Raw genomic sequence first — 26,568 nt, 5'->3', positions numbered from 1 at the left:
ATTTTTAAACCGCCATTGTTCACAAGGGCAGGGGTCACTAACTGAAACCATAAATCTCTGCCGGTACCTCCAGAGGCCCACGAGGCTCCTCGGCATATCTCCTCCACACAGGTCCAAAGCAATAACAACAAACAGAGGACTATGATTCCCCTTCTTGGCGGCCATTTTAGACTGTTCTTTCGCAGTGGCGGCCATCATGGACTAGTTCAATCTCACTACTGGAGCAAGAGCTGAGACCAGACACATAGTCTAAGTTCTACTACCGCGCTCCTTACTTGCCTGTATCTTGTGATAGTGTCTGCCTTTTATTGCAGCTTTTCTACATCTACTTGTTTTTGCAACTGTCCTTACCTATAATGCACCGACTGCTACAACATATATTCTTGGATGCTTACAATGTACAACAATTTGTTTCTCTATGTACTGGCCCTATAACCTGTTATGAAATTGTTTCTTACCTGTAACGCACCGACTGCTTCCTCATATATTCCGGGGTGCCCACAGTTTACACTATTTGGTCTTACGTAGTAGTCCTATATCCTGTTTTTACCTGTAATGCACCGATTGAGATGCTGGGATTGAGATTTCTGTCATGACTTCAAACAAATTAGTTGTAAAGGGGCAGCTGAAATTCCAGGAGCCTAGTCCCAACAGCTCGACGACTTCGGAGGGCTGGAAGTGGTCCCCCGCTACACGGCGGAGGAGGGCACTGGACATCGAATGCTGTCTTATGTAAAGCGCTTTGATAACCTAATCGGTTCAAGATCCTGAAATGTGCAACGTAACTGATTATATGTAAACTGCTGTGATAACATGTAACGGAACTGGTGCTATGTAAAGCGCTCTGATAACCTAATCGGTTCAAGTTCGCGCTATAGAAAACTCTAAAAATAAATAAATAAAATAAATAAATGCTTTATCTTTTATTCTTGGTGCATGAGAATAAAGCGTTGGTGGCAGACAGAAGTCATGTGAAGGTTCGATTTGTTGACCGCACCATGCTTCTGCTTCTGGTCCACCTATGCCCACCTTTCACTACCCTGACTCTCACCCAGCAGGCATCGGTGGGGCTCTTGGGTATGGCACAGACAGTACTTTGTGACTCCTGAAGAAATGTTTGTGAGTATCAGTGTTTTAAAGCCAGACCTCTTTGCATTGCCAATTCTTGTTATATTCTCTTTGCTGGAGCTTTTACATGTAGCTTTCTGATTGACACCCATGTCGGTTTGCAGTGTTTGTTGGATCATCCTACAACCTTCTATGCATAAAGTAAAATGTTGAATAAATAATGAAATCAACAGTAATGTTTTTTATAATGACAGTCAAATATCCTGTTTGGAAATGAGTTTTAATGCAAGTTGACTGGTGCGATGCTGCTGTATGATCGCCACAGGCAAAGGGTCAGGGCAGGACATTAGGACCCTGTTTGACTGCCATATGGTCACTCCCTGTAAGTGGGCTGAAGGGAGGAAGAGGAATCTTCAGGGTATTTAGGGAACGAGAGCGGGGTGCAATAGAAGACATGCTGTATCGGAGCACCTGGAGACAAAGACAAAAGAATAAAGCTGTGCTCCTACCTTTTGTCTGGCATCCAGTCTGTAGTCCATCAACATGACAACTGCTAACACTGCAGGAGGGGTAGTAGCACCCAAGCCGAGCAGGGAGAGAGACCTACTGCATCCCGACCAGGCAGTCATTTACTGCCCAGCTACAGTGGAGGGGCCCATTTTCTTCGGTTATGTTCTGGCTGGTCCACTTACTATGCCTGTTAGACCTGGCCCTTTTGACAGGTTTATCCCCAAACGTTTTGCTTTTGGTCTCCTATTTTTTTCTGACCCTAAGTTTGTTGGCTAAAGGAGTCTGGGCACCTTACCACTGCTGATCAGTGCTAAAGTGCATATGCTCTCTGTGTAAATTGTGATAATACTGGCTACCCATGATTGGAATATTTGGTTTACTGGTCAGTCCCTAGTAAATTGCACAGTGTGTGCCAGGGCTTTTAAATTAAATGATACTAGTTGGCCTTGTAGCACTGGTTGTGCCACCCACATGAGTAGCCCTGCAAATGTAGCTCAGACCTACCACTGTAGTGTCTGCGCACGCAGTCATGAACTGCCATTTGTTCCTAGCAAATGCACCCACTTGCTAGGCCCAAGCCTATCCCTTTCCTCACATGTCAAGCACCCCTGTGGTAGACCCATGGTACCCTAATGGGCAGGGTGCAGTGTATATGAAAGGTTAGACATGTACTAGAGTGTGTAATATGTCTTGATAGTGAAATACTGTGTCTTTCATTTTTCACTGTTGAAGGGCTATCTGTCCGATAGGCTTATAAAGGGGTTTCACTGTTCCATGTTTACATGTGTATCTTTTCATAGGGACAAAATAAAACAATCATATTTGGACTCTGTATTTATTAACGCACCTTTTGGTAAAGGTGGTTTTTAAATCCTGTGTTTGAAAATGCCACTTAGAAAGTGAGCATTTTCTTACTTTACTATTCTGTGTGCCTCTGGCTGCTAGTGTATTCAGCGTCTGGTGTGTGGGTGACAGGAGCTGAGATGTGCATTCATTCTAGACACCTGCCTTCCCTGGGTGACTCAGCACAAGGCTGAATAGACCTGGTCTGCATTTAGAGTGGTGGGAGGAGTGCTACTTAAACCTAAATAGGCTGGGTCTCCTTTTGCACAATACTGTCTCCGCCCCCAGTGGTCATACTGCACCAGGGAATGCAGAACTGGTTTGGACTGGTTTCAGAGACCCTTGCTAAAAGACAAATACATTTTGGGGAATAAGTATGTGACCCTAAACCCCATGAATTTGGATTACTTCAAGGAACAAGAGGACCCTACCAAGAAGAAGAACGAAGGACTGTGTGATGAGCGCTGCCTTTTCTGAGGGTCGGGTTGGCAACTTGGCCTGCAGTTGCTGCTTCTGTCTATGGTGGAGGAAAAGGACTGACTCTTTTTGCCCTGCTGTGGTATCCTGCTTGAGAGGGAAATCTCAAGAGCTTGTGTGTGCTTGCCTCCGCTTGTTGGAAGAGTCAGAGACCTCAAGTCTTCCTGGTGCCTTACATATTTTAACTGTCTTGGTGCTTTACCTTACTGGCTGTTCTCGTGCCTTTTTCTGCACAAAAAGAAACAAATGCGTGTAGAGAGCTTTTATTTTACAGCCCGCACCTGGGGAGTGATGTGTTCTGCCTCTGAAATATTCTCCAGTGAGGAGCACCAGGAGAGCTTCTTGTTTTCATCCCAGTGCGTGGTGAGCTCTTCAATATTTTGTTAAGGAAACAAGTAGCGCCTGGTGAGCGTTTGAATCTCCATGGTCGAGCCCTAGACGTGGGTCGCTTCTGCCCTAGAGAACCAGGGAAGCGCGGGCTGCTTGTTGCAGCACCAGCCGACAAAATCGCCCCTTTCAGCAGCCCCTCCCCTTGGAACGGGATCCTCCAGCATTGCCTAGCAACGTCCCGAGGTGGAGAAGCAAGCCGCAGTCCATCGCAGCCCCGCCCAGAAGGACGACGGCTGTAGTAGCAGAAGCGGAGCAGACTGGGACCATGAAGGAGCAGGTGAGCCCCAAGCCCTGCGAGGGCTCAGATCGGCCAATTAGCCACAACGGGGGTGGAGCTGCCCCACATTGTCCTGGCTGTGCTACAGACTCACGGGCAGCTGCTTGAGGCCCGGAGGCGGAGAGTGGAGGGTCCTGTGAGGCCTCCCCAGTGGTATATCTTGGAGGGGAAGTTAAGCCCTGGCAAATCTTGGCAGCTGTGCCACACTACCGCAGGCAGCTGCTCCAGGGGCATTATATTTTTTTTCCCACACTACTGTGGGGTTACTAACGCCACGGAGGCTCAGCAAGCCCCATCAACCTAAGAAGAGTGGCCGGGTTCTTCCCCCCTCCTTTTCGCATTGGTTTACTTGGCTGCACTGCTTCTTGGTATCCAGTTGCACTTCGTGAAGCTAGAATCACTGGGAGCGCTAATTACCGTAATCCTTGTTACAGAGGGGCAGGTACTGATTTACTTGTTTCCCTTCCCAAAATTGCTTCATGTGGATTATGACTTATGAGTGAGGCAAACTGATGACCAATGCCTCTTGTGCTTATGGCCAAACTGAAGCAAAATGAATATGGTTTATGATGTATGTATCCTCCTGACAAATGCCTAGTGACACAGTGTTAAATGTCATTATGATCGTATGGGGTGTATGCATCCTTATGACCAGTGACCAGTGGCACAGACTTTATGTGATTATGGTCTGTTGTGTCCCTATATGGGCTCCTTTCAAACCAGCACTAAGTGCAGCAGTGATTTATATGTTGTGGCCAAATGTGTTTCACCCAGTACAAAGAGGTATTTGGTCTAAATGGTATTCTCATGACAAGCGCCTAGTGGCGCAGTGATATTTTATGTGGTTTGAACGTGTTTTATATGCTATTCAGTGATATATCGTCTAATGTGTCTTACTTGTTTATGATACAAAGACTATTGTAACCTTGTGTGCAGTCTCTTTTGTGGTGTGCCTTGTGTGTCACTGATGTGTGTGTGTGTTGTACACATGCTTTACACATTGCCTCTGGGCTAATCCTGACTGCTCTGCAAAACTACCAAAAGGGGTGAGCAGGGCTTAGCTTGGATGGGTAACTCCCTTACCCTGACTAGAGTGATGGGTTCTGTCTGGCTTTGGTGTATGCCCTAGCCAACCAGAAACCCTGTTTCTAACAAAACCAGTTCTAGTTGGAGGTTGTTCGATTTATACATTGGGCCCATGTTTCCTAAACAGTTAAAGATGAAGTACTACACTGCCATAAAAGGCTGGAAGCGCTAAATACAATGAAAGTTTTGATGCGATCTAATGCAAATACAGTGTTTACTCACAGGAACTAACTCAGCTCTTTTATAGTAGCTGCACGTTTTAAACACATATGAGACTAGAGTTTGGATGATACACAGGCCAGGTGTATATACAAGATGTCTTTATTGAGGCTTGGTTCCAGGGTAGATGACTAGTAGAAGATAAGAAGGTAAAGCTTAGCCCCACCAGGAGCAGCCTCCCTGCTGCTCAGCCTCCATTTACCAACTGATGCTCCACACACACAGGCACTCAAGCATTCAATGAGGTCATCACACATTCCAGCTGAGCAGTAGGAAAGAGAGAAGAACTAGTTTATGACAGATTTGCACAGCACTAAGCATATAAAATGAATAGATTAGATCCCTTGAGGAGATATTTCAGTAATAAAGCCTGTTCTGAATGTTGACATATACTTTTCTTTTGAGTAGTGCAATGCGTCACTCCACATTGATGGCTGTTGTGAAACCTCATTACATCAGGCGATAGATACATTTTGTACTCATTTGGGGGAATATTGAATTAACTAGTTAAACAAGCTGAGCTAGTTCGCCTAGTTGATTGCTTGATATGTTTAAGACAGACTTAACATTTTAGCTAACAGTTCAATGCAGGCAATGGTCAATTATGGAGGAAGTGTAATACCTGACAAGATACATTTTGGTCTCTGATGCTTACTGCTCCCCAAAACACTTTGGTTGTCACATATAATCGTACTTTACCTTCTTGCAGTCTCCCATCAGCAGCAGCCGCTCCTCCTGGAAAGATGGTCTTGACATAGATGCCGATGGGGCCATAAATGCTGTCCTTTCCTCCAACAATACTGAAGCCCAGACCCTAATTTGCAATAGACACAGAGATTAGGGTTCATGACCTATTTCTATGTTCTCAGATATGCTTTACATCCCTAACGTACATTGAGAAATTAGAAATAGAGTGGCACGTGTAGGTATGCAAGTGCATTTGCACATGCGTGAGGGAGATCACCATTTCCTTTCCACCCACCACCTTCATTTGTTCACTACAATCACGTCATACTGTTTCGTGTGTGTTCTTGTAAGCTGCTAGCATTAGTGATATGCTGTAATCATTTATTAGAACTGCAGTCGAGCACTGATTGAATCAGAGTATCATTGAATCAGCCGCCCAGGCATATACAGACAACTTCCCAAAACAGTCACCCATTTATCAAGACCTTGTCATCTGATACTAATCAATGTGTCCCATTCAAAAATTGGATGTAACTCTTCTTCACTGGCCTTATACTAACTCAAATACAATTTGAATGTTTTGTATTTGTAGTCAGCTGGCTGTGTGTCAACACATTAAGGCCAAGATTGACACATTATTTATATGTTGAGATAAAGGGAGAGAGCAGAACAGTGTCATATCTACCAAAGTATGACTCTGTTTTCCTCTCTTCCTGCACTGGTTCGTTTTAGACTGGCAATGGCATGTGGCAAATCACAAACCCGTGTGCCATAGTGCAAGGGTGAGTGCGTTTTGGAAGCAATAGATTTTGTACTGGAAGGAACCTGTCCAGTAAAAAACTATCCTTTAACATTTTCCTGCTTTCTATGTGTGCTGAAAAATGCAGTGCAAATGCGGAATTGGAAAAACAGTAGAAATCAGTTTGTTTTCTTGTCTAACACCAACTGCGAATCAAATCCCCTCTAGGGCCATTGGAGGAAATATAGAGGTATATTAGAACGGCGGGTGGACTGGAGTCCGCCCGCCACCCTAGTGTTGCTGGGACCGGCCGCCAGTAGTGCGGAGGTCCCGCAACACCAATTAGGATGCGACTGCCACCATGGCGGTCGCATCCTGTATATTTAACATTGTGGTGGGCGGTGCTGTATTCAACACCCACCACAATGTTAAAGGGCATGTTGTGCATGTGCATGCCAACGTGACAGGCACCGCGTGGTGCCTGCCACCTTGTGCATGCAAATGTGGTGAGTACCATGGGTACCCCCCAAGTGCAGCCACCCACCCCCTCAACCCCATGGGGACTGCAACGGGCCCCAAAAGGCATTCTCTGCATGCCTTTCAATGGCGGAGTCTCCGCCATGGAAAGGCATGAGACCACTATCATCGTAATATGGATGGCAGTGCCTGGAAGGCACTGCCACCATATTGCAGGTCTTTCCGTCCAGTAGGCTATCGGGCGGATTGCCTACCGGCAGAAAACTGGCGGACGGTCTTTCCGTCCGCCTGGGTCCCCACCACCATTGTAATATGAAGGGGGACGGAATGGGCGGTGGCGATCGACCCGCCATCCTAATAGACCCCATAGTGTGGATGTAGGGATAATTAAAGGTATCTGATTCAGAGCACTGCAGTCTCACGTTCTTCTGACACCGTCTATTGCAAGGAACCACAAGTGGGTTAGAGGGCAACCCAGACTCCCTGACCATGGTCAAGAGGTGCCATCTGCAATGACAATTTTCTGAAAATTCTGTCCATGATTTTGTAAGTTAAGAAGGTTGCAAGTACTGGGGGTCTCTAGTTGGCAGAGGAAGGTACCTTAGTCCAAATAGGGACCCTTGCTTCTAGTCGGGATAAGAGAGACACACACTTTAGATAACTCCTGCTCACCACCTTGGTAGCTTGGCAGGAGCAGGCAGGCAGGCTTATCCCAAAGGCAATGTGTAAAGTATTTGTATCAACACTCACAGTAACACAGTAATAACACCACAAATGGACACCACCCCGGTTTAGAAAAATAAAGTATCCTTATCTAAAATTAAGAAGCTCAAAACGACAACAATCCAACATCGATGTATTAAGAAAAATTAATTTCAAAAGGTTTTAGCAAATGAGTCCGTAGAAAACTATGAATGCGTGATTTCTTGTAAAGTACCTGTCGTTCCGACAAAATTCACCAAGCCAAACAGCTGCAGTGATGGGAAGCGTCGAAAAACAAAGAGATGCGTCAATTACTGAGATCTTCATAGATGCAATGCGACTGTTCCGCTAGACACAGGGGAAACGTGCATTGGGTCCGGTCTGTAGGGGGAGCAATGCGTTGATTCTGAGACGACTCCAATTCACTGGTGATGGGTCAGGGAAACTTGTCGCACAGGGATGATGAATGGAAATCGGGATGCCTTGGCCCACGATTTCTTCAGCCGCGATCCCTCAATGCGTCGATTCTTGCAGCCGCAAAAGACGCTTCGTCGGTTTCAGCAGCTGCGTGGTGGTGCAGGGAGATTCTTCTCGCACCACGGCGTTGCATCGGAAAAACTGTTGCAGGAAGAGTGATGAGTCCATTTTCTTGTTGTTGAGTTGCTTTCCAGCTACCAGTAGCAGAAACAACCTCCAGAGGCCTCACACAGCCACAGGCACTTCTGGCAGGTCAGAACTCCCAGCAAGGAAGTTCAGGGGAGCTGGGGGTGAAGTCTTTGTGTTCCTGAGACTTCAAAACAGGAGGCAAGCTCTACTCAAGCCCTTGGAGACTTTCCTCAAGCAGGGGACACAGCACACAGCAAAGTCCTTTTCCTTTCCTTGGCAGAAACGGCAACTGCAGGCTACCCCCAGACACACAGCAAGGGCAGTACTTCTCCTCACTTTCTCCAGCTGTTCTCCATGGCAAAGGTTCCTCTTGATTCCAGAAGTAGTCTAAAGTTTAGGGTATTTAGGTCTAATACTTATACCCCAAAATGTCTTTGTTCTCTTTGCGCAAGGGGCTCTGAGCACAGCTCAAACCAGTTCTGGGGGGGGGGCACTCTGCAAGTACACAACATCCATTGTCAGTGTGAGCCTTGGCTCCAGGCACACCACAGGGGGGTGGAGCCAGCATTGTGGAAGGCAGGCTACTCCTCCCACCACTCTAAATGCAGATCAGGCGTAGTCAACCTAGTACTGACTCATTCAGGAAAGGCAGGACACATCAACCCCCCTCCCCCGGTGGCTGTCTGAGAGAATGCACCTCCCCAGCCCCTGTCACTCCAAACCAGGCAGTCAATACACAAACAGGCAGACAAACAGGCAGAGGACTTTCTAAAAGTGGGATTTTCAATCAGACAATTTAAAAAACATCTTTAGTAAAAGATGTCTCATTAAATTCTGAGTTCAGAGAGCCTAAACTTTGCCTAAACTTTATTTTTCCATCTTATCCCTATGCGAAGATATGCTTGTAAAATGTTACAAAGCATTCTCCATTCTGTCCTATGGGGTAAGATAGCCTCTCAATAGTGAAACAATGAAATTGCCAGTATTTCACTATCAGGGCATGTTACAAACATCAGTACATGTCCTACCTTTCACATACACTGCCCAGGAGGTACATTGGGCCTACCATAGGGGTGTCCTATATGTAAGAAAAGGGAAGGTTAGGGCCTGGCAAGTGGGTGCACTTGCCAAGTCGACATGCCAGTTAACAAACTGCGCACAGGCACTGCAAGAGCACGCCTGACACATCTTTTCAAGGCTACTCATGTGGGTGGCACAAGCAGTGCTGCAGGTCCACTAGTAGCATTTGATTTACTAGCCCTGGCACACTTAGTGCCCCATTACTAGGGAACTACTAGTAAATCAAATATCCCAGTTAGGGAGAACCAATTGTAATACCAATTTACACAGAGAGCATATGCAATTTAGCACTGATTAGCAGGTGGTTAAGTGCCCAGAGTCCTAAAACCAACAACAACAGGTCAGGAAACAATTAGGAGGAAGAAGCAAAAAGTTGGGAATTACCCTGTAAAAAGGGCCTAGTCCAACAACTGGCCAGACCTATTCTAGCATCACTAATATGTATTTTACTCTGAAATGTACTACAAATACAATAATTAAAATGTATGGCCTATTCTCACAAGGTATTTCGAAGTATGTACAATATTTGCCCTGGTAAAGTCATATGTAAGTATAGTATTTAACAGTACATTTGGGAGGGACATGGGTAAGTGGTGGGAAAATAGGGAATGATTACTCAAAAAGGGGAGGATTAAAGGAAATTGAAGAATTGAATTAAAGAGGAACATACTAATGTAAAACTGTAAGAAATTGGATTATTGGCTTCAAATAATAATCACAATCCTTGTCTGGGTGAACCACAAAAGTCACTAAATCAACCTGTGATTATTTCTCTGGTAGGGTGGCACAAAACCAAAAATGTGCAAGGTATTTATGCAGCAATCAAGCAGTAATAACATAATAATCAAAAAAACACAGCGCAAGAAAAATCTCATGCCAATTTAGAAAAACAGAGTACATTTTAATAAATAAAATTACAACAAACTAAAACAATTCAATCGGTAGTACCTGAGTTATACATTTTTAACATTTATGGTTCAGTTTTGTGCTAAATAGACGCAAAAAGTCAACTGCAGAGATCTAGCTGCAGGGGACGGGGGCGAAGTCACAAGTTTAAGCCAAGTGTGTAGGAGCATGGGCTGGATACAGGAGCAGGTTTGTCTCACTGGACACTTTACCCTCAGAAAATTTGATGTGATGACAGTACAGCTCTGTAGGGCTCTGCGTCATTCTATGTTGCTACCCGTGGGATTTGGTGAGGCTTTATGTCAGGAGTTGCGCAGATTTGCAAGGCTCTGTACCAGATCTGCTGAGGCTTCCCGCCAGGAGCTTTACGGTGTGGCTCTACAGGATCTATGCCGCTCGACATCAGATCCGATGAAGCCTTTGGTTTAGAACTACACGGCTCTGTCAGGCTCTAAGTCGGACCAGGTGAAACAATCAATTAAGCAGGTAGAAGCATACTCTGACTCCAGTCAAGGGTCACAAACCTTTTAAGACAGCACCTGGGGGCCAGGACTCACTCCCACTGAGGCCAGCGGAGGGGACCAGGTCAGGTCTAGTTGCGGCTAGTCAGCTGGAAAGCAGGAAAGGCCGCTGGTGTTTGTTGTATCCTTGTAGTTCACATTGAAGGTCACTCAACTGACACCTGGAGTCATTTCTGGGGTTCTGGGATCAAGGAATGGTGGTCCAGGATTCCTTCAGACTTCATACAGCAGGGAAGATCTTGTTCTGAGTATTCACAGGTCCAGGAGTGTTCCATTTCAGGATCTGGAGATGCAAATTTTAAGCCCGGTGCCAGCCTGTGGGTGGGGCACACCCCTTTGTCTAAATCTAAAAACTGGTTCTGGTCAGTTCTTTCCTTTCTTTTGGGTTTGGCACTGGCCTGGCGAGTGAAACAAAGGACAGATATGCCCAGGGTGAGCTGGGTCTTCTAGTGATAGGGTAAACTTCTTCTGAAGTCAGGAAGTTCTGGGTACAACCCCCGGCAACACTTTTAGTACGATCAGGGCCGGGGCACAACTCCACTGTGTAGGAGCAACAGACATCACTCCAAAGGAGAGCCATTAACAGTCAGGTGACCCTGGACCTGGCAGAAAAGCACATTTGGCTTAGGTATGAAAATGCCAGCTTTCCAAACGTAGCATTTTCAAATACAGCATTACCATTAGGTTGGTGTAAGCAATTGGGTAATTAATTGTGAAGGATGTGAGCCCTGCACAAGTAATAAGTCCACAATTTCCCCTTACTGGGAACCAAGCACCCCACTGTAGCACTTGGCCCTCTCAAGAGTAGCAAAGCAGCAGAGCAGTTGAAGACCTATTCCTGGGTGATGGTGACAGCTAGTCATCAAAATTCGTTGGCACCCAATAATAACAAACAATGAATGAATGCCCAAGCAGTGTTTTTACTTTAGAAAAGTAAAAGTATTTGTATTACACATGCACTACTAAATACTACACATTCATTTACAAATATGTACATTAGACAAATTAAAAATACCCTGGTGACATTCTGAAATCATATTTGACTAATAAGGGTTATGCCCCGCAAAATCACAGTACCCCCCACCTACACCAGATAAAACATCACAATATAGGAGGGTATTACTTCAAATAAAACAGGCCCATTGACTTGGTCAGGTGGTCATCACAACGGGAAACATCCGTTACAACGCGGATGTTACAACACGGTGCTGTTACGACGCGTCCGTAACAACTTAAGTCGTTACCACGACTTGCGCTGGAGGGCGCTAGAAGATTAAAAATAGTAAATTTACTATTCCAACACCTTCCCTAGTGTCCACGGGGACTAGTGTTAGAATAGTAAATTATACTATTCGATATCCGCGCCCCCAACGCCAGTTGTGGTAACGACTTGCGTTGTAAGGGACGCGCTGTAACAGCACGCATTGTGACGGTACGTGTTGTACCGTCACCAATCCCATCACAACATATAAAGAAAACCGACTGGTGTTGTCAAAAGTCACCAAATTAATATAATGCATGTGCATTGGCTCTGCAAAGGTTCACCATATTAAAAGAATAAGAATTCACATGTTTAAAACCACCATTATATATAACCATGTTTTAATCCAATCATTGCATGGCGGTCCCAAGTACTTGGCTGGGAGCAGAGATAGCCCCTATCTTCAAGAAGGGCTCACCTCTGCTCCCAGTCAACTACAGGCCAATCAACCTCATTGACGTCTCGCAAAAGCTCTTCTCAAGGCTGATTTTAGACCGCCTTTTAGATTGGATGGAGGAATTTGACATCTTAAGCCCTTACCAAGCTGGGTTCAGAAAGAATGTAATCACCACGGACCAGATCTTTCGATTAACCATGCTTTTCTGGAAAACTGCTAAGATCGAGGCTGGCTCACTATACATTGTCTTTGTGGATCTTCGTGCTGCCGTCGATCTAGTTCCTCGCCGGAAATTGTGGAGTGTGCTTTCGGAATTGGGTATTCCTTCCCCTCTTCTGAACATAATAATTTGACTCCACAATGAGAATTTCGCACAGGTTAGGTGTGGGAAAGATGCTTCTTTGTCAGCTAGATTCCCCGTTGACAGGGGGGAAAGAGTGGGGTGCGTCTTGGCGCCCACTCTGTTTTGCCTCTACGTCAACGGGGTAATCGCCCACCTGAATGCGGTCCCCAATGGCGATGCTCCAAAGCTTGCTGAGTCTGGGATCTCTGCGATTATGTTCGCAGATGATACCCTATTACTTTCTAAGACCCCTATGGGCATCCAGCGAGTTCTGGACGGCTTTGTGTCTTTCTGTAGGGATCGGGAGCTGGAAATAAATACGTTGAAAACGAAATTCATGATTTTCAACCCCCCGATAACAACAAGCCCGAGCCCCGCGATAGGTGGAGTCCGGATTGAAAGAGTCCAGACGTTCGAGTATCTGGGTCTCACACTCAATGAAAGTATGACCTGGGTACAACATCAAATAAAATCTCAACTAAAGCTCTCTCAAAAAGCGGGGGGCATTCTCAAGCTCTTAAATAAATCCTCTGTAAAACCAATCGGCCCACCTCTGGAAATTTATAAACTGCAGGCACGTGGGGCAGTAATTTACAGTGGCGAATTGTGGGGTCACAAGTGTGTACCCGATCGCCGTCACGGAGAATACATTTTTAAGACAGCTGGTATCTCTGCCCCCTAGTACACCACTGCTACCGCTCAGGCTTGACCTGGGCCGTAGACCAATAAATGAGGAACTGGGTCTCAAACCTTTAACTTTCTGGAGGCAACTCTGGGTAACCCCAGAGCTTAAGAACTATAGGCAAGAGCTCGCGGAGGTCTTAAGACTCCCGAACGTGCGGAAACTTCCTTGGATGAAATATGTAAGAGAGGAATTTGAAAGATTAGGCCTCTCGCACATGTGGTCCGACCCGGAATATGCTTGCAGAAATTTGTTGCGCAGGCACCTGGTCAATTTGTACCATGAAAGTAACCTAGCTGCTCGATTATCGAATGCCCAAAGTGGTACTATGACCGGCATGTTTTTTATGACTAAAGATTTTTATAAATTTGAGTCTGTCTTTGATGATGTCAGTCCAGTCCTTTTAAGGAAGCTGTATCTTCAATGGAGATATGGCTCTCTGCCAATTAGAGCCCTTACGAGCAAGTGGTGCCTACCAACTCCCAGAAACTGTCCTGGTTGTAAATTAATTGCATGTTGTGTTTTTTTGCCCTGTTTACCAGAAACCAAGAAAGAAGTGGATTATTCCCATTTGTAAAAATGTGGGGATCAGGCATTGTTCCCAAGCTCATAGAATACTTAAAACTGATCTTTTTCCTCTAATTGTTTTTGCTGTAACTACATTTCTAGCAGCCATGTGGAACATTAGAAGGAAATATGTGAATATTGTTGGAAGTAGGACCTAGTAGATACATCTGTATAGTTGCTAGGGACCTTGAGCTTTAATTCTAGATGGGCAGGGCTTTTCGCTGATCATGCATTAATTTATGTTTGTTGGCACGCACTTGGTTGTGATAAAATAGCTCCTATGATACCTGATGACTGAAGTTTGTATTGTGTTTTGATGCAATGTATTAATTTTTTACTTTTTAAGTTTTAACCTAATGTGATTTCTTTTATGACAACATTGTCGAAATAAAGATGAAATGATGATGATATATAACCATGTTTTAATCCAATCATTAACAACAATAAAACACGTCAATGTTTATCAAAATCCACTGTCAGTCATATATGAGTAATGAAGCATTTAAAATCAACATAAGGTGTGTCCCTCATTAACACATTCAGGCCAAATAAAATGCAGCCATACAATGAACCCCTAAAGGGTTCAGTGCTCCCACAAAGGTTCTAGCCTTCTGAAGTTTTTGAAAATGATGATGAAACGTCTGGTGGGGGATGGGGAAGGGTTAATGGACTTGGCCCTTTTTGCAGGGTCATCCAGGAACTTGTTGCATTCCTCTTGTATTTTTCCTGACTTGTTGGTGGTTTTATGACTCTGGGCACTTTTATCACTGCTGATCAGTGCTAAAGTGCATGTGCTCTCTCTTGAGCGCTTGGTAAGATTGGTCTACACTTGTTTGGCTTATTAACTTACCTGTGAGTTCCTTGTACAATGGTATCCTATATACCCAGGGCCTGTAAATTAAATGAAACGTGTGGGCTTGAGGCGCTGCTTGCGCCACCCACCGAAGTAGCCTTTCAAACCTTACTCAGGCCTCTGCCACTGTAGGGCCTGCGCGCACAGTTTACTGCAGCTGTGATGTGGCATATAAAGTGGTTGCCTTGTCTGCAACTCCCCTTTACACTACATGTCAGTCACCCCTAAGGTAGGCCCTAGCTAGCACTATGGGCAGCGTGCGGTGTAGGTAAAAGGTAGGGACATGTGCCTTAATTGTATAGGATCTCCTGGTAGTGACAAACAGCCTATTTGGTTTCTCACCACTGTGAGACTACCTTCTCATAGGTTTTTATTGGGATTCCCTGATATGTGCTTCAGTTGTGATTCCTGACATGAGAGGGGTAGCATGGGTATGTTTGGTATCTTTGGAATAGTAGTGATAAATCCTGCTTATTTGTGAAAGCAGAATTATAATTACTATTTTAGAAATGCCACTTTTAGAAGGGGGTATTTCTGTGTGCTATGTGTCTTTGTGCCCTACCTGGATGCGTATTGACCATCTGGCTCTGACTGACACCGGAGAAGGGATGTGCATTCACTCCAGTCAGTCCCTGGAAGGGGGTTGAGGTATGTCCTGCCCTGCCTGGGTGACTCAGTGCTAGACTAAATAGGCCTTGGCTGAATTTAGAGAAGTGGGAGGAGTTTTACCCTTACACCTGAAAATTCCTGGTCTGCATTTGAAGTGGTGGGAGGAGTAGCACCTGAATAGGGCTGTGCCTGCCTTCTACAATGCTGGCTCTGCCCCCCTGTGGTGTGTCTGGGACCAAGACTTACACTATGAAGGGGGGGTGCTGTGCATTTGTAAATATATTTTAAAGTGCCCCCAGAACAAAGATATTTGGACTATAAGTGAAGGGACTGTGACCCCATGTGAAAGAATAAGACACTGCTTGGACTGCCCCTGGCCAGAGGACTGCCAGGAGGGACCGCCATTGGATTGGGCTGCTGGGAGGGCTGACCTGCTGCCTGTTGGGCTAGGGGAGAGACTCCTACTTTGCCTAGAGAACCCTTGTGCGGGCATAGGTGTGTGCACCTGGCTGGTGTGCCCCAGTGATCTCCCAGGAAGGCTGCTGAGGCCCCTGGTCCAGACCAGTAGAGCGTTGGTGAGTGCTTCTTGTGCCCTGAGTTTGTCACTGCGGTGAAGACAGGCTGACCACTTTACTGGGCTGAAATCAGCAGCAGAGCGCTGTGTGCTATAGAAAGCATGTAGAGGGTGCTGATGAAGGGCTGTGTGTGGAGCCCCAGGCGGGGAGTTTGCTGTTGAGGAAGGGCTCTTCCCATCCCATCTGGCAACCGGTGCGCGTGTCGGTGCACCTATGGATGAGCAATATGCCTACTCACCCGAAGAGCGTGGTGGGCGCTTTTCGTTTTCGTGGTTGCCTGCACCTTTTCTGTGGTCCTGCTGCCGGGGCTCTGCTACGTGACCCCGTGCTGTAACACGGCGCACCAGTAGCAAGGAATCCCAGTCCCAGTCCTCTGAGACACCGGGGCAACACTGACATCAGCGAGAGTGGGGCCCAACCACCGGAGGACGCCAGAGCCTCGCGGGCTCCAACCAGCAACTGACCTTCGCTACCGAAAGTTCTATGGTGTACTTGTCAATGCTGCAGAAGCCACACAAGAAGCTTTGACGAGCCTCAGCGGGTTGCCATAGCAACCAGGGTCCATTTACCCAGAGCAGGATTGAGCTGCTTCTGACAGACAAAGAGTCTGCTGCTGTCCGCGAGGCTGCCCCAAGTTGAGGAGTCCCTGGGGGCTTGCCCGAGGCTGCTCCCGTACCACTGGAGAAGACCAGAGAGGACTCTTGAGGTCCCGAGGCGGTCTCCGATCTTGCCAAAAGCAGTGGGTACTGCAGGCCTTGCTCATTGGGTAACGAAGGCTGCACTGCTTGGTAGCGAGCAGCTTTAGTCACTTAGGTACATTAAGTAGTGGCTGCACCACACTCGTGGGCAGCTGCCTGGGGATCACCTCACGAGTAGCAGTTGGGGTGGCACCCCATCCTGATGCTTGTGGCCATTGTGGCTATTGTGGGGTGAGCCCAGGACGGGCTCCGATCCGAAACTGCCCGCTATCGCACTGAAACTTATAGGGATTACGTCTACACCCTAAACAGTGGCATGTCTCATGGCCAAAAGGCTATGAAGAAAGGATATTTTGGTATTATATTTTGCTTAATGGTGGCAGAGTAATTGTGATGCATGAGATGTTATGACGCTATGGCTAATGTGTTGTTTACTTACGACTAGGGCAACTGAGAAGCCTTGCCTCAGCGCAATACATGCTTTATGATAAATTGCGCTATGGCAAAGTCCTCTTGTCCAAGCTTTGAAGGAGCGCAAAGTCTTAACCTTCAATTATGCAGACGATTTCCAACTTATTTTCTCCATTAGCAACTCCTCAGAATCGATTCATGCTTTCCAATCCACCATGCTGTTCATCAGTGAATGGATGAACAAGAATCATTTAAAACTTAACCCGGACAAGACGGAGTCGGTTTTAACGGGTGTTATAGTTGGGAGCCCTTGGGGAACCCCACTTTAGGCCTAGTGAGCTGAGCCAGCCCCCTGTCCCTTCTAGCTCAGCCAAAAGTCTTGGAGTGGTCATTAGCCAGGACCTTACTTTGAAATCCTAGATTGTCACTTGTTTTTTTCAACTTCGTAAAATAATAAAGATTTGTAGATTCCTCACCCATGATGCCCGTATTCAGGTGATTATCGCCATGGTTATGTCCCACGTCAATTATGCGAACTCTTTATACTTCGGCATCCCTCTTTTCCTTTCCAAACGTTTGCAAATAATACAAAATCAGGCTGCTCGCCTGATTGTTCATCTTCCCAGGCATCAGCATATTTTCCCTCTTCTGAAGAGCCTACATTGGCTGCTGGTTGCCCAGTGATGTGCTTTAAAGATTAGATGCCTTATTTTCAAGTCACTTTACGGCAGGAGCCTGCAATTTGGTAACAATATGCTTACTAAATATGCTCCTACAAGGAATCTTCGCTCAGCCCATAAAAATGTATTACTTACCCCTCAATTCAGATTAAAGCGCATTGGCGGTGCCAGGTTTTCTATTCTGGCCCCCACTTTCTGGAATTCTCTCCCTTCCGAAATCCGCATTTGCACTAACCTTCTTGGCTTTAGAAGTCTCTTAAAGACTTGGCTCTTCCGACAGGCCTTCTGAACCTTCTTCTAGAGCTTGGATCTCAACCAGATTAGCGCCATGAAACCTCTCCCGTGTACTTGCCCTCTTTAAATTCTACCTTAACATAACATAACAAAGAGGTGATGATTTATGATTTAGGCATCCTTATGACAAGCTCCTGGTGGCGCAGTGATTAATATGATGATGGTCTGAAGTGTTTCATGTATAATACAAAGTGATATTTTTATATACCACTGTGCGGAGTCTCTTTTTGTGGTGTGCCTAATGTGTCACTGGTGTGTGTGTGTGTGGCGCGAACGCCTTACAGGATCATCCTGACTGCTCTGCCAAGCTACCAAGGGGGTGAGCAGGGGTTATTTTGGTTGTGTAACTCTCCTGTCCTCACTAGAGTGGAGGGGTCTGCCTGAGTTAGGTGCATATCCTAGCCAACCAGAAACCCAAATTCTAACAGGGGTCATGCCTTTCATGACCCAGAAACCTAGGGTCAGACTTTAAAAGTAAAATCAAGGTAGCGTGTGCCCTCCTGAAGCCCCCAATCACCTTTTTTTTATAGGTTGATGATGCCCCTACCCATTTACAGGCCACCACAAAGCCCCATTCTTTAAACCAAAGAAGCCCTGCAAGGCATTATGGAGAATTCCCTCGAGGAGCAGTGAATTTTATATTAGTGGCTCTGGCTGTATTTGCTGACTGGCACAAATCCTTTTTCTTTTCCTTTCCTTGTTTTTTAAGGGTGCCTGGTCCTACCAGTGGATCCCAGAATGTAGGTTCCTTGGGGCAGCACAGGATTCCACACCTGGCTACAGATGCAGACTCCTGACCGAGCCAGCGTCTTTCTCTCCGGGTGCAGTAGCAAGTGGCTTTAATCTCCCTGCCCACAGGCCTGCTGGTCTCCAAAGCGGTGTGCTCTGAAGGGAGCTGGTTCTACTGGCTCCTGTGGCATCTTGAGCATCTTGCTCATGCAGCCTGTTGCTAGGTGGCCACATGCATTAGAATGCCCTGTACAGATTCTGTAGTTGTGATGTTTAGAGTATCTAGGCAGTTGAGCTTGGACCTTGCTACTGGTGACTCTTTATCCTGTGGATGGGATCCTATTCTACAATAAATACTTATTTCACCTATTATCCACGTTTGAACTTCTTTACATTGGCGACGGGACGGGATTTGTGAAGAAAAGAAGAAAGGATCTCAACAAGGATACAAAGATAGCTTCTTTTACCTCATTTTGAACTTTATCAAAGGTACTGTTAATTTTAATCTTCAATCTTTCTTGAAATTTTCAATTTATATGGATTAAGGAACTTTTACCTCCTTTAACCCAACTTGAGAGACCTTTTACAAAAAGCACTTATATACTCTTGGTGTGGAAAGCGCTTCAAATGACAATTTTTTTTTTAACAAGCCTACTTGTCATTTTACTGTGTGCACAGCGCTATTTGTTAATTTTTACCTAAAGGACTGCTTCCTCACTCGCACTCTCAATTGTGCACAGCGCTGTTTAATGCTTTTCTCTACCACACGCAGTGCTCATTCTGATAATTTTAATTTGATGATTGCTGGCATAGCGCTTGTTTGCTGTGTGAGTTAATAAGCACAGCCCTCGGCGCTCCTGCATGTTACAATCCTGATCTGCCTGTATGCTCCTGATGCGTTACTTGTGACAGCCCTTATCTGCCTGTACGTTTAAAGTGAAGTCCGGCTACAGCCTGTGTGTTTACACGCATCGCTTCACTCTGGCAGCCTGTCACCGTAGCGCAAGTGAAGTCTGGCTACAGCCCGTGTGTTTACACGCATCGCTTCACTCTGGCAGCCTGTCACCGTAGCGCAAGTGAAGTGTGGTTACAGCCCGTGTGTTTACACGCATCGCTTCACTTTGGCAGCCTGTTCGCTTCACATTGGCTACACCTCAGGCTACATTGCATCGGCAGCATTTTTCAATGCAGCCTGTTGCTAGGTGGCCACATGCATTAGAATGCCCTGTACAGATTCTGTAGTTGTGATGTTTAGAGTATCTAGGCAGTTGAGCTTGGACCTTGCTACTGGTGACTCTTTATCCTGTGGATGGGATCCTATTCTACAATAAATACTTATTTCACCTATTATCCACGTTTGAACTTCTTTACAGCTCCCTGCACCAACTTTTCTCCTTTACTTTGTCTCTTATGCTCCTGTCTTCCTACTAGGGCACAGCAGTCCAGATGTCCTTAGTCCATTAAGACATCTGGGGTTTGTCCTTCCAGCTTTCCATGGTGTTTTATTTATTTCTTTCGATTTATATAGCGCTATATAACCCCGGGGTCTCTAAGCGCTTGTTGCAGCTGTTGCTGAATTATAGTATCCAACTCTAACGGCTCTTTCTCTCCCTTGTTCAAGACAATTTAAATGGTGGTGGAAAAGTCTAGAAACCACACCCCCTTGACCAATCCTATGGTGCCACACTACCCATCCACCCCTGTCCAAACCCTCCTGCAGAGCATGCTGGCACAATTCAAGATGGTGCTGTCAATCACATCTCCTCTGGGAATCTCATCTCCGACCCTCGCTGACATCACTGCCAGGGAGTTTACCACCAAACTTCAAAGGGGAGTCCCCTCCTGGGTTGACTCCGGAGGTCTGGGCCTCCTCTTTTATTCAGTGGGCCTGGGCTATCCCAGCCCTGGTACAGTGTGACAGCTAATTACGGTATAGAGTGTTGACGTAGTCCAGTCTGCTACTGATGAGGGTGTGCGTGACCGTTTCGCTGGATTCGGGTGAATGTTTTTGGGAGTATGCGGAGGGTGTTGAAGCGGACTGAGGACACGGCGTTTATCTGGTGGTTCATGGTGAGCGATGAGTCTAGTATGATAATGAGGTTGCGTGCGTGGTCCATTGGGGTGGGGGGCTTCCGAGGGTGGTGGGCCACCAGGTGCCGTCCCAGGTGGATGGGGCGAGCCAAGGATGAGGACTTCTGTTTTCTTGGAGTTGAGTTTCAGGCAGCTCTTTTTCATCCAGGGGCAACAGCTTTCATCCCTTCTTGGAAGTTGTGCCTCGTGATGTTGGGTTCTTTGGTGAGGGAGAGGATGAGCTGAGTGTCGTCGGTGTAGGAGACGATGTTTAGCCCGTGTTTTTTCTACGAAGGTTGCGAGGGGGCCATGTAGATGTTGAAGAGGGTGGGGCTGAGGGAGAATCCTTGTGGCACTCCACATCTGGTCTCTGTTGGTTCCAAGAGGAAGGGCAGGAGTCTGACTCGCTGAGTTCTGCCTGTGAGAAATTAGCATATCCAGTCAAGGGGCTTTCCGCGGTTGCCGGGTTTGTGCAGCCTGGTGGCTAGTTTACAGTGGGAGATTGTGTTGATGGCAGCTGAGAGGTCGAGGATGATGCGGGCTGCCATTTGGCCCTGGTCGAGGAAGGAGCGGATGACGTCGGTGGCCACAAGTAGGGAGGTCTAGGTATTGTGATTGCTACGGAATCCAGATTGGGAGATATCCAGGATGTTGTTGACTTCGATGAAGTTTGCTAGCTGGGTGTTGACTGCCTTTTTGATGACCTTGGCTGCGAATGGAAGCAGGGAAATGGACCTGAAATTCTCGAGGTCCGTCGGGTCTGCAGAGGGTTTCCGTAGCGATCCTAAACTGTAGTAGACATACCCCTATGCACACACACCTCAGTGGGTACACGTGTGTGCATGGGCGGAGGTGTAAATCTGCGCGGAAATGGTCTCACTACATCCCCCAGAAGGCTGCGGTACCAAGCCAGGACAACGCCATATAAGCACCTCCTCCACAGTGGGAGGGTGCTTGACAAACTAACTCGAAGTCTTGATCAGCTGCGGACGCTTTCCTTCCCACTGGAAGGACTTTCGAGAGACGCCGCAATCCCGCTGTTGTTTTCCGTTCCGTCTCCAGCTCTTTTGTCTTTCCTGCTAAAGGAGTTCAGGAGACACAGCAATCCGCGGTTTGTCGCTTGCCTTCCTGCTGAAGGAATTTCTATAGACGCTCTAAAGACATAGGCGGCTTTCGATCTGTAGCAGACGCTTGCCTTCCCGCTGGAAGGAGGTTTGGAAGAAGAAACAAATAGATCCCGTTTGGATATGCGATCCGGGGTCTTTCTTGCTTGAGAGGCACTCGGGTGACTCGCATAGGATTCCTTTCACAAGATCGTTTCCAGGTATCGTGCAGGGGTTTTACTTTTTTATATTCTCTAACCTCAAGAATTCGAGAATTGGATGACCGATATTGGAAATAAAATCAAAAATCCAGAAAAAAATAAAGATTCCATAGGAAAAAGGAAAATTTCTGCTCCCTGGTTTCTAGACACACTAAAAGAACAACTGGTGGAAATTAAACTTTTAGAGCGCAAATGGCGAAGGAACTATGACAATGACACTAAAGAGATATATAAGAAAGCTAGGAGAACATATCACTCTTCCATCAAAGTTGCAAAGATTAATTATTTCACTTCCCTTATTGAAGCAGCAAATAACAAACAAAAAGAAATTTTTAAAACCGTCAACAGCTCACTAAGCCTAAGATTGCAACTCAAGAGATTCCTCCGTCTCAGATGTTATGTAATGACATTGCCACTTACTTCACCCAAAAAATAGAAACACTTACTAAAGACTTCCCTCAATTTGTAACAGCAGAACCTGCGAATAAAACTGTTCCCAAGCCCCATCAACCCAGATGGGAAAAATTTAGTCATATTAGCCTTGACGACTCCTTACAGGGAATTTCTACCCTGAGGTCAGGATCCCCTTCTGACCCCTGCCCCTCTACATTCCTTAAATCCATAATACAGGAGGTAAACCCTCACATCAATGCCATCATTAACTCGTCCCTCCAATCGGGGGAGATTCCTCCTCAGTGGAAGGTGGCGACAGGAAAACCACTTCAGAAAAAGGTATTACAGGACCCCACTATCCTCTCTAACCTACGTCCCATCTCTCTTCTTCCTGCCATTTGCAAGATTGCAGATTCTTTTGCCAATAAACAACTAATGGCATTTCTAGAAGAAAATGACATTTTACATCCCTGTAAAGCAGGTTTCAGGACCCACCACTCCACTGAATCTGCGCTCCTATCTTCCACTGAAACCATCCGTGCTGCATTGGATCAGGGCAAACTTGCTGTCCTGATCCTATTAGATCTCTCTGCAGCATTCGACACGGTATCCCACGCTATCCTTTTACATCGCCTTTCCAATGCAGGCATAGCAGGAACCGTGTTCGAATGGTTTAAAAACTACCTAGCACATAGGCGCCAGATTGTAAGGCTGGGCGATTTTTCTTCAGAAGAAAAAACTATTAAAACAGGGGTCCCGCAGGGCTCCAGTTTAAGCCCTACCCTATTCAACCTTTATATGGTCCCCCTACAAAATGTAATCTCTTCCTATGACATCAGCACTGTCATATACGCTGACGACACTCAGCTTGTTCTGACCCTTGATAAAAACCAATCCAACGCAGGACATATATTGGAAGAATGCCTGTCAGCAACCTTCAAATGGATGTCACACAACCATCTGAAATGTAATTCCTCTAAAACTGAAATCATTCCTTTTGGACCCAATAATTCCTTCTCTCCACAAATGTGGTGGTCTGAAAATACAGAAGCCCCCCCAAATACTATCAATGTTGCTCGAAACCTAGGCATAAAGTTTGACAATACACTGACATTCAATCAACAAGCCAAGGAAGTAGCAGGGGTATGCTTCGGCATCATCAGAAGCCTTAGAAAATTCTTTGACCTCCTTCCTCTGAATGCCAGATGCACGGTAGCTGTTGCCCTTATAACATCTAGGCTGGACTATTGTAACAGTCTCTATGCAGCACTTAATAAATCAGCCCTGCATAAACTCCAAATGGTCCAGCATGCAGCGGCCAGACTGGTCCTCAGACTGCCTAGGAAATCTTTGGCTTCTGCAGCTTTGGATGCATTACACTGGCTCCCAATACACAAGCGCATACTTTTTAAGGTTCTCACCATCCCCTACAGAGCCTTCCACCATCATTGCCCACTGTACCTGCGCAAATACTTCAAACAATACCATCCGTCAAGATCACTTAGGTCCTCCACAGCTAACCTACTCCATGTCCCCAGGTTCAAAATGTCAACCAGAGGAGGAAAATCCATCGCAGTCATAGGCGCGAAAGCATGGAATAAACTTCCTTTATTCCTGCGTCAATCTACTACCGAACTAAAATTCAGAAAGCTTTTAAAAACATGGATCTATTCCCTGCCAAACTCCGAATGCATGGGATTTGTATGATGTGCCCTTTAGACAGGTAGTCTCTTTTCACCTACTGCCTGCTGTCTTTCTGGAATCCAAGCGCCAAGATACTCCGTGGAGTGGTAGCACGCTATATAAGTTTCTCTTCACATCACATCACATCAAGAAACGTTGGAACATTTCTTTTCAGTATCAGCCTCGCGCTAATGTATCTCCAGAGCGCTCCAGTACTGCTAGGCTGATTTCGAGACTATATAGCGGTAATGGCTAATGACCTTAAAGTTAATTAGAGATTAATGATTGAATGCTGTGATATTAACAGCATAAGTATTAGTCTTTTCGGCTGTTCCGCTGCTCATTGGATTACTTACAGGTGATGATTAACCTGTTCCTCCTTAATACTGTGCTCCAGTTGTGTCTGAAGGAAATAACAAGCCTGTTATTTCAAAACAACTGCTGCTGGGCTCCTTGTGAGTAATTGCTATGTTTGTATTTGGTGATTGACTTTGTATGTGTTCAGTGGTAGTTTAACTCACGCATATGACTCTCTTTTATTTTTTGATGCAGTGCCTACCATAAAAGGAGATTACAGACACCTAGACCAGACCTTAGGAAGTAAGCCTTCCCGACAGCACACTTTGTTATTTTATCGACTTCCCTTTTCCCCGGGGTGCTGTTTTCCACAGTTGTGTGTACCACACTGTGGGGAGCTGTGCTCTGGAGAATAGGGGGGCTTCTCGTCTGGCTATCGTTTCCACTGGCTGCTGAGCAGAGGTTAGTGGCTGGTTTTCTATCTTGTGCGACTGACACCCTGACAGTTTCTTCAGGAAGGAGTTGACTTTGGGGTGTTTTCAATCGTCTGGAATGTGGTGGTTTTGAGGGAGCAGTTGATATTCCAGTGTAGTTCAGTTGCGATGGCTGTGCAGCTCTGTGGAAGACATGAGGTGGGCAGGGATCTGAGTGTGCTCCAGAGTGGGTTCTCTTCATGGTCTTTAAGGTGTCTTCTGACATGAGCGGGGTACAGGTGAGCAGGGTCTGTTGGGTGGGGTTGGTGGGGGAGGGAGCTGAAGTGGTGCAGAGGTCTTGTTTGTCGAAGTTGTCATAGATCGTCTTAATCTTAATCTTAAGGTGCAAAAGGGTGCTGAGTCTGTTGGAGAGGTCTTGGGACGTTTGTTGTTTCGCTGCCGGGTCTGGAAAATTCCTTGATGCTGGAGAAGAGTTATTTGGAGTTGGTGTTGGTGAGGATTCTGTCTCTGAGGAAGTTCTTTTTTGTGGATTTAATGAGGTACTGATGTGCTGTGGTGGCTGCTCTGTAGGCGAGCATGTTTCTGGGGTTTTGTTGTTCCTCCATGTCGTTTCGAGTTGTTAGCAGGAGCGGTTGGATTTTTGCAGTGCAGGAGTGAACTAGCTTGCTTTCATGATGTGTCATCAGTGGTGGGGTGCTGGTGAGGGAAGAGGTGAGCTAGTCTTCGGTGACTTTATTCCAGCTTCCACCGGGCGTATTGTAGGTTTTCTGAAGGAGAAGTGGATGCAGCGGTGGTCTGTCCAGAGGAGTTCTGCAGTGTGGCTGTAGGAGATGCTGTTTCCTTCTGCGAAGAAGGGGTCAAGTGTGTTTCCTGCTGTGTGTGTGGGGGCAGTGACAAGTTGCTTCAGTCCTAAGCTGGCAAGTTCCTTTAGGAGGGCGGTGGTGGTGGGATCGTCGTGGTTGTTGAGGTGGAAGTTTAGGTCTCCAAGTAGGATGTAGTCTGTGTAGTTGAGAGTGTGGAGTGCAATGAGGTTGGCAATGGTGTTGGTGAAAGGAGTGTGGGGGCGGGCAGCCTGCGGAGGAGGGTTCCAGGGAGGGTAATTTTAGAGTTAGTATGGGCCTGAAAGTGGAGATACTCCATATGGGTCGTAGTGATGTCCAAGCCGGTGTTTGTCATGTGGAAGGAGCTTTTGTGGATGATGGCGATGCCTCTACCTGGGCGGGTGGGGCAGTCTTTTAACACAAGTCGGGTATCAGGTGGGCTGGAGCATCGTGTTGGCGGTCCTCTGTGGGCGACAAAGGCTTGCTGTGAGAAGAGACGGGCTAGTGGCGGCTCACTCTAATTTTCCGTGAAAGTGGTGTGGTCTGGTGCAAACTGGCCTGTTCGTCGTAGTGAAGAGCCCACAAACTTGGTTTAAAGAGCCTGTGAGCTGCACCAAGGGTCTGAGGTTCAGCTCAGGAGGCCAGTAGACTAGCTAGCCCTTAGAGTCACTCTGAGGTCCAAGGTTCAAGATGAAGTTGCAGATCCAATTTCTCTTCCACATGTAAGAGGGCAACAGGCAGCAGGTCAGTACAGCAGGGCAGCAGTTCCTTTAGATCAGCAGTCCAGCAGAGTGGTAGTCCTTATAGCAGAACAGCCATTCTTCTTCATGGCAGAGTGTCTACAGATCCAAAAGTGTAC

At 46.4% G+C, this 26,568-nt stretch overlaps 1 protein-coding gene across 1 annotated transcript in view; it reads right to left on the bottom strand.

Annotated features, from left to right (window-relative positions):
• Positions 1-26,568, bottom strand: part of IL16 (interleukin 16) — a 471,977-nt gene that overhangs the window by 276,665 nt on the left and 168,744 nt on the right. Inside the window, exon 6 of the mRNA XM_086958218.1 lies at positions 5,570-5,684. Coding sequence (XP_086814344.1) covers positions 5,570-5,684 — 115 coding nt within the window. The remainder of the gene's footprint in view (positions 1-5,569; positions 5,685-26,568) is intronic.

Source organism: Lissotriton vulgaris, chromosome 2_1, assembly GCF_964263255.1.
Source record: "Lissotriton vulgaris chromosome 2_1, aLisVul1.2, whole genome shotgun sequence".
Taxonomy (NCBI): domain Eukaryota; kingdom Metazoa; phylum Chordata; class Amphibia; order Caudata; family Salamandridae; genus Lissotriton; species Lissotriton vulgaris.
This window is presented reverse-complemented; position numbering and strand designations above follow the sequence as displayed.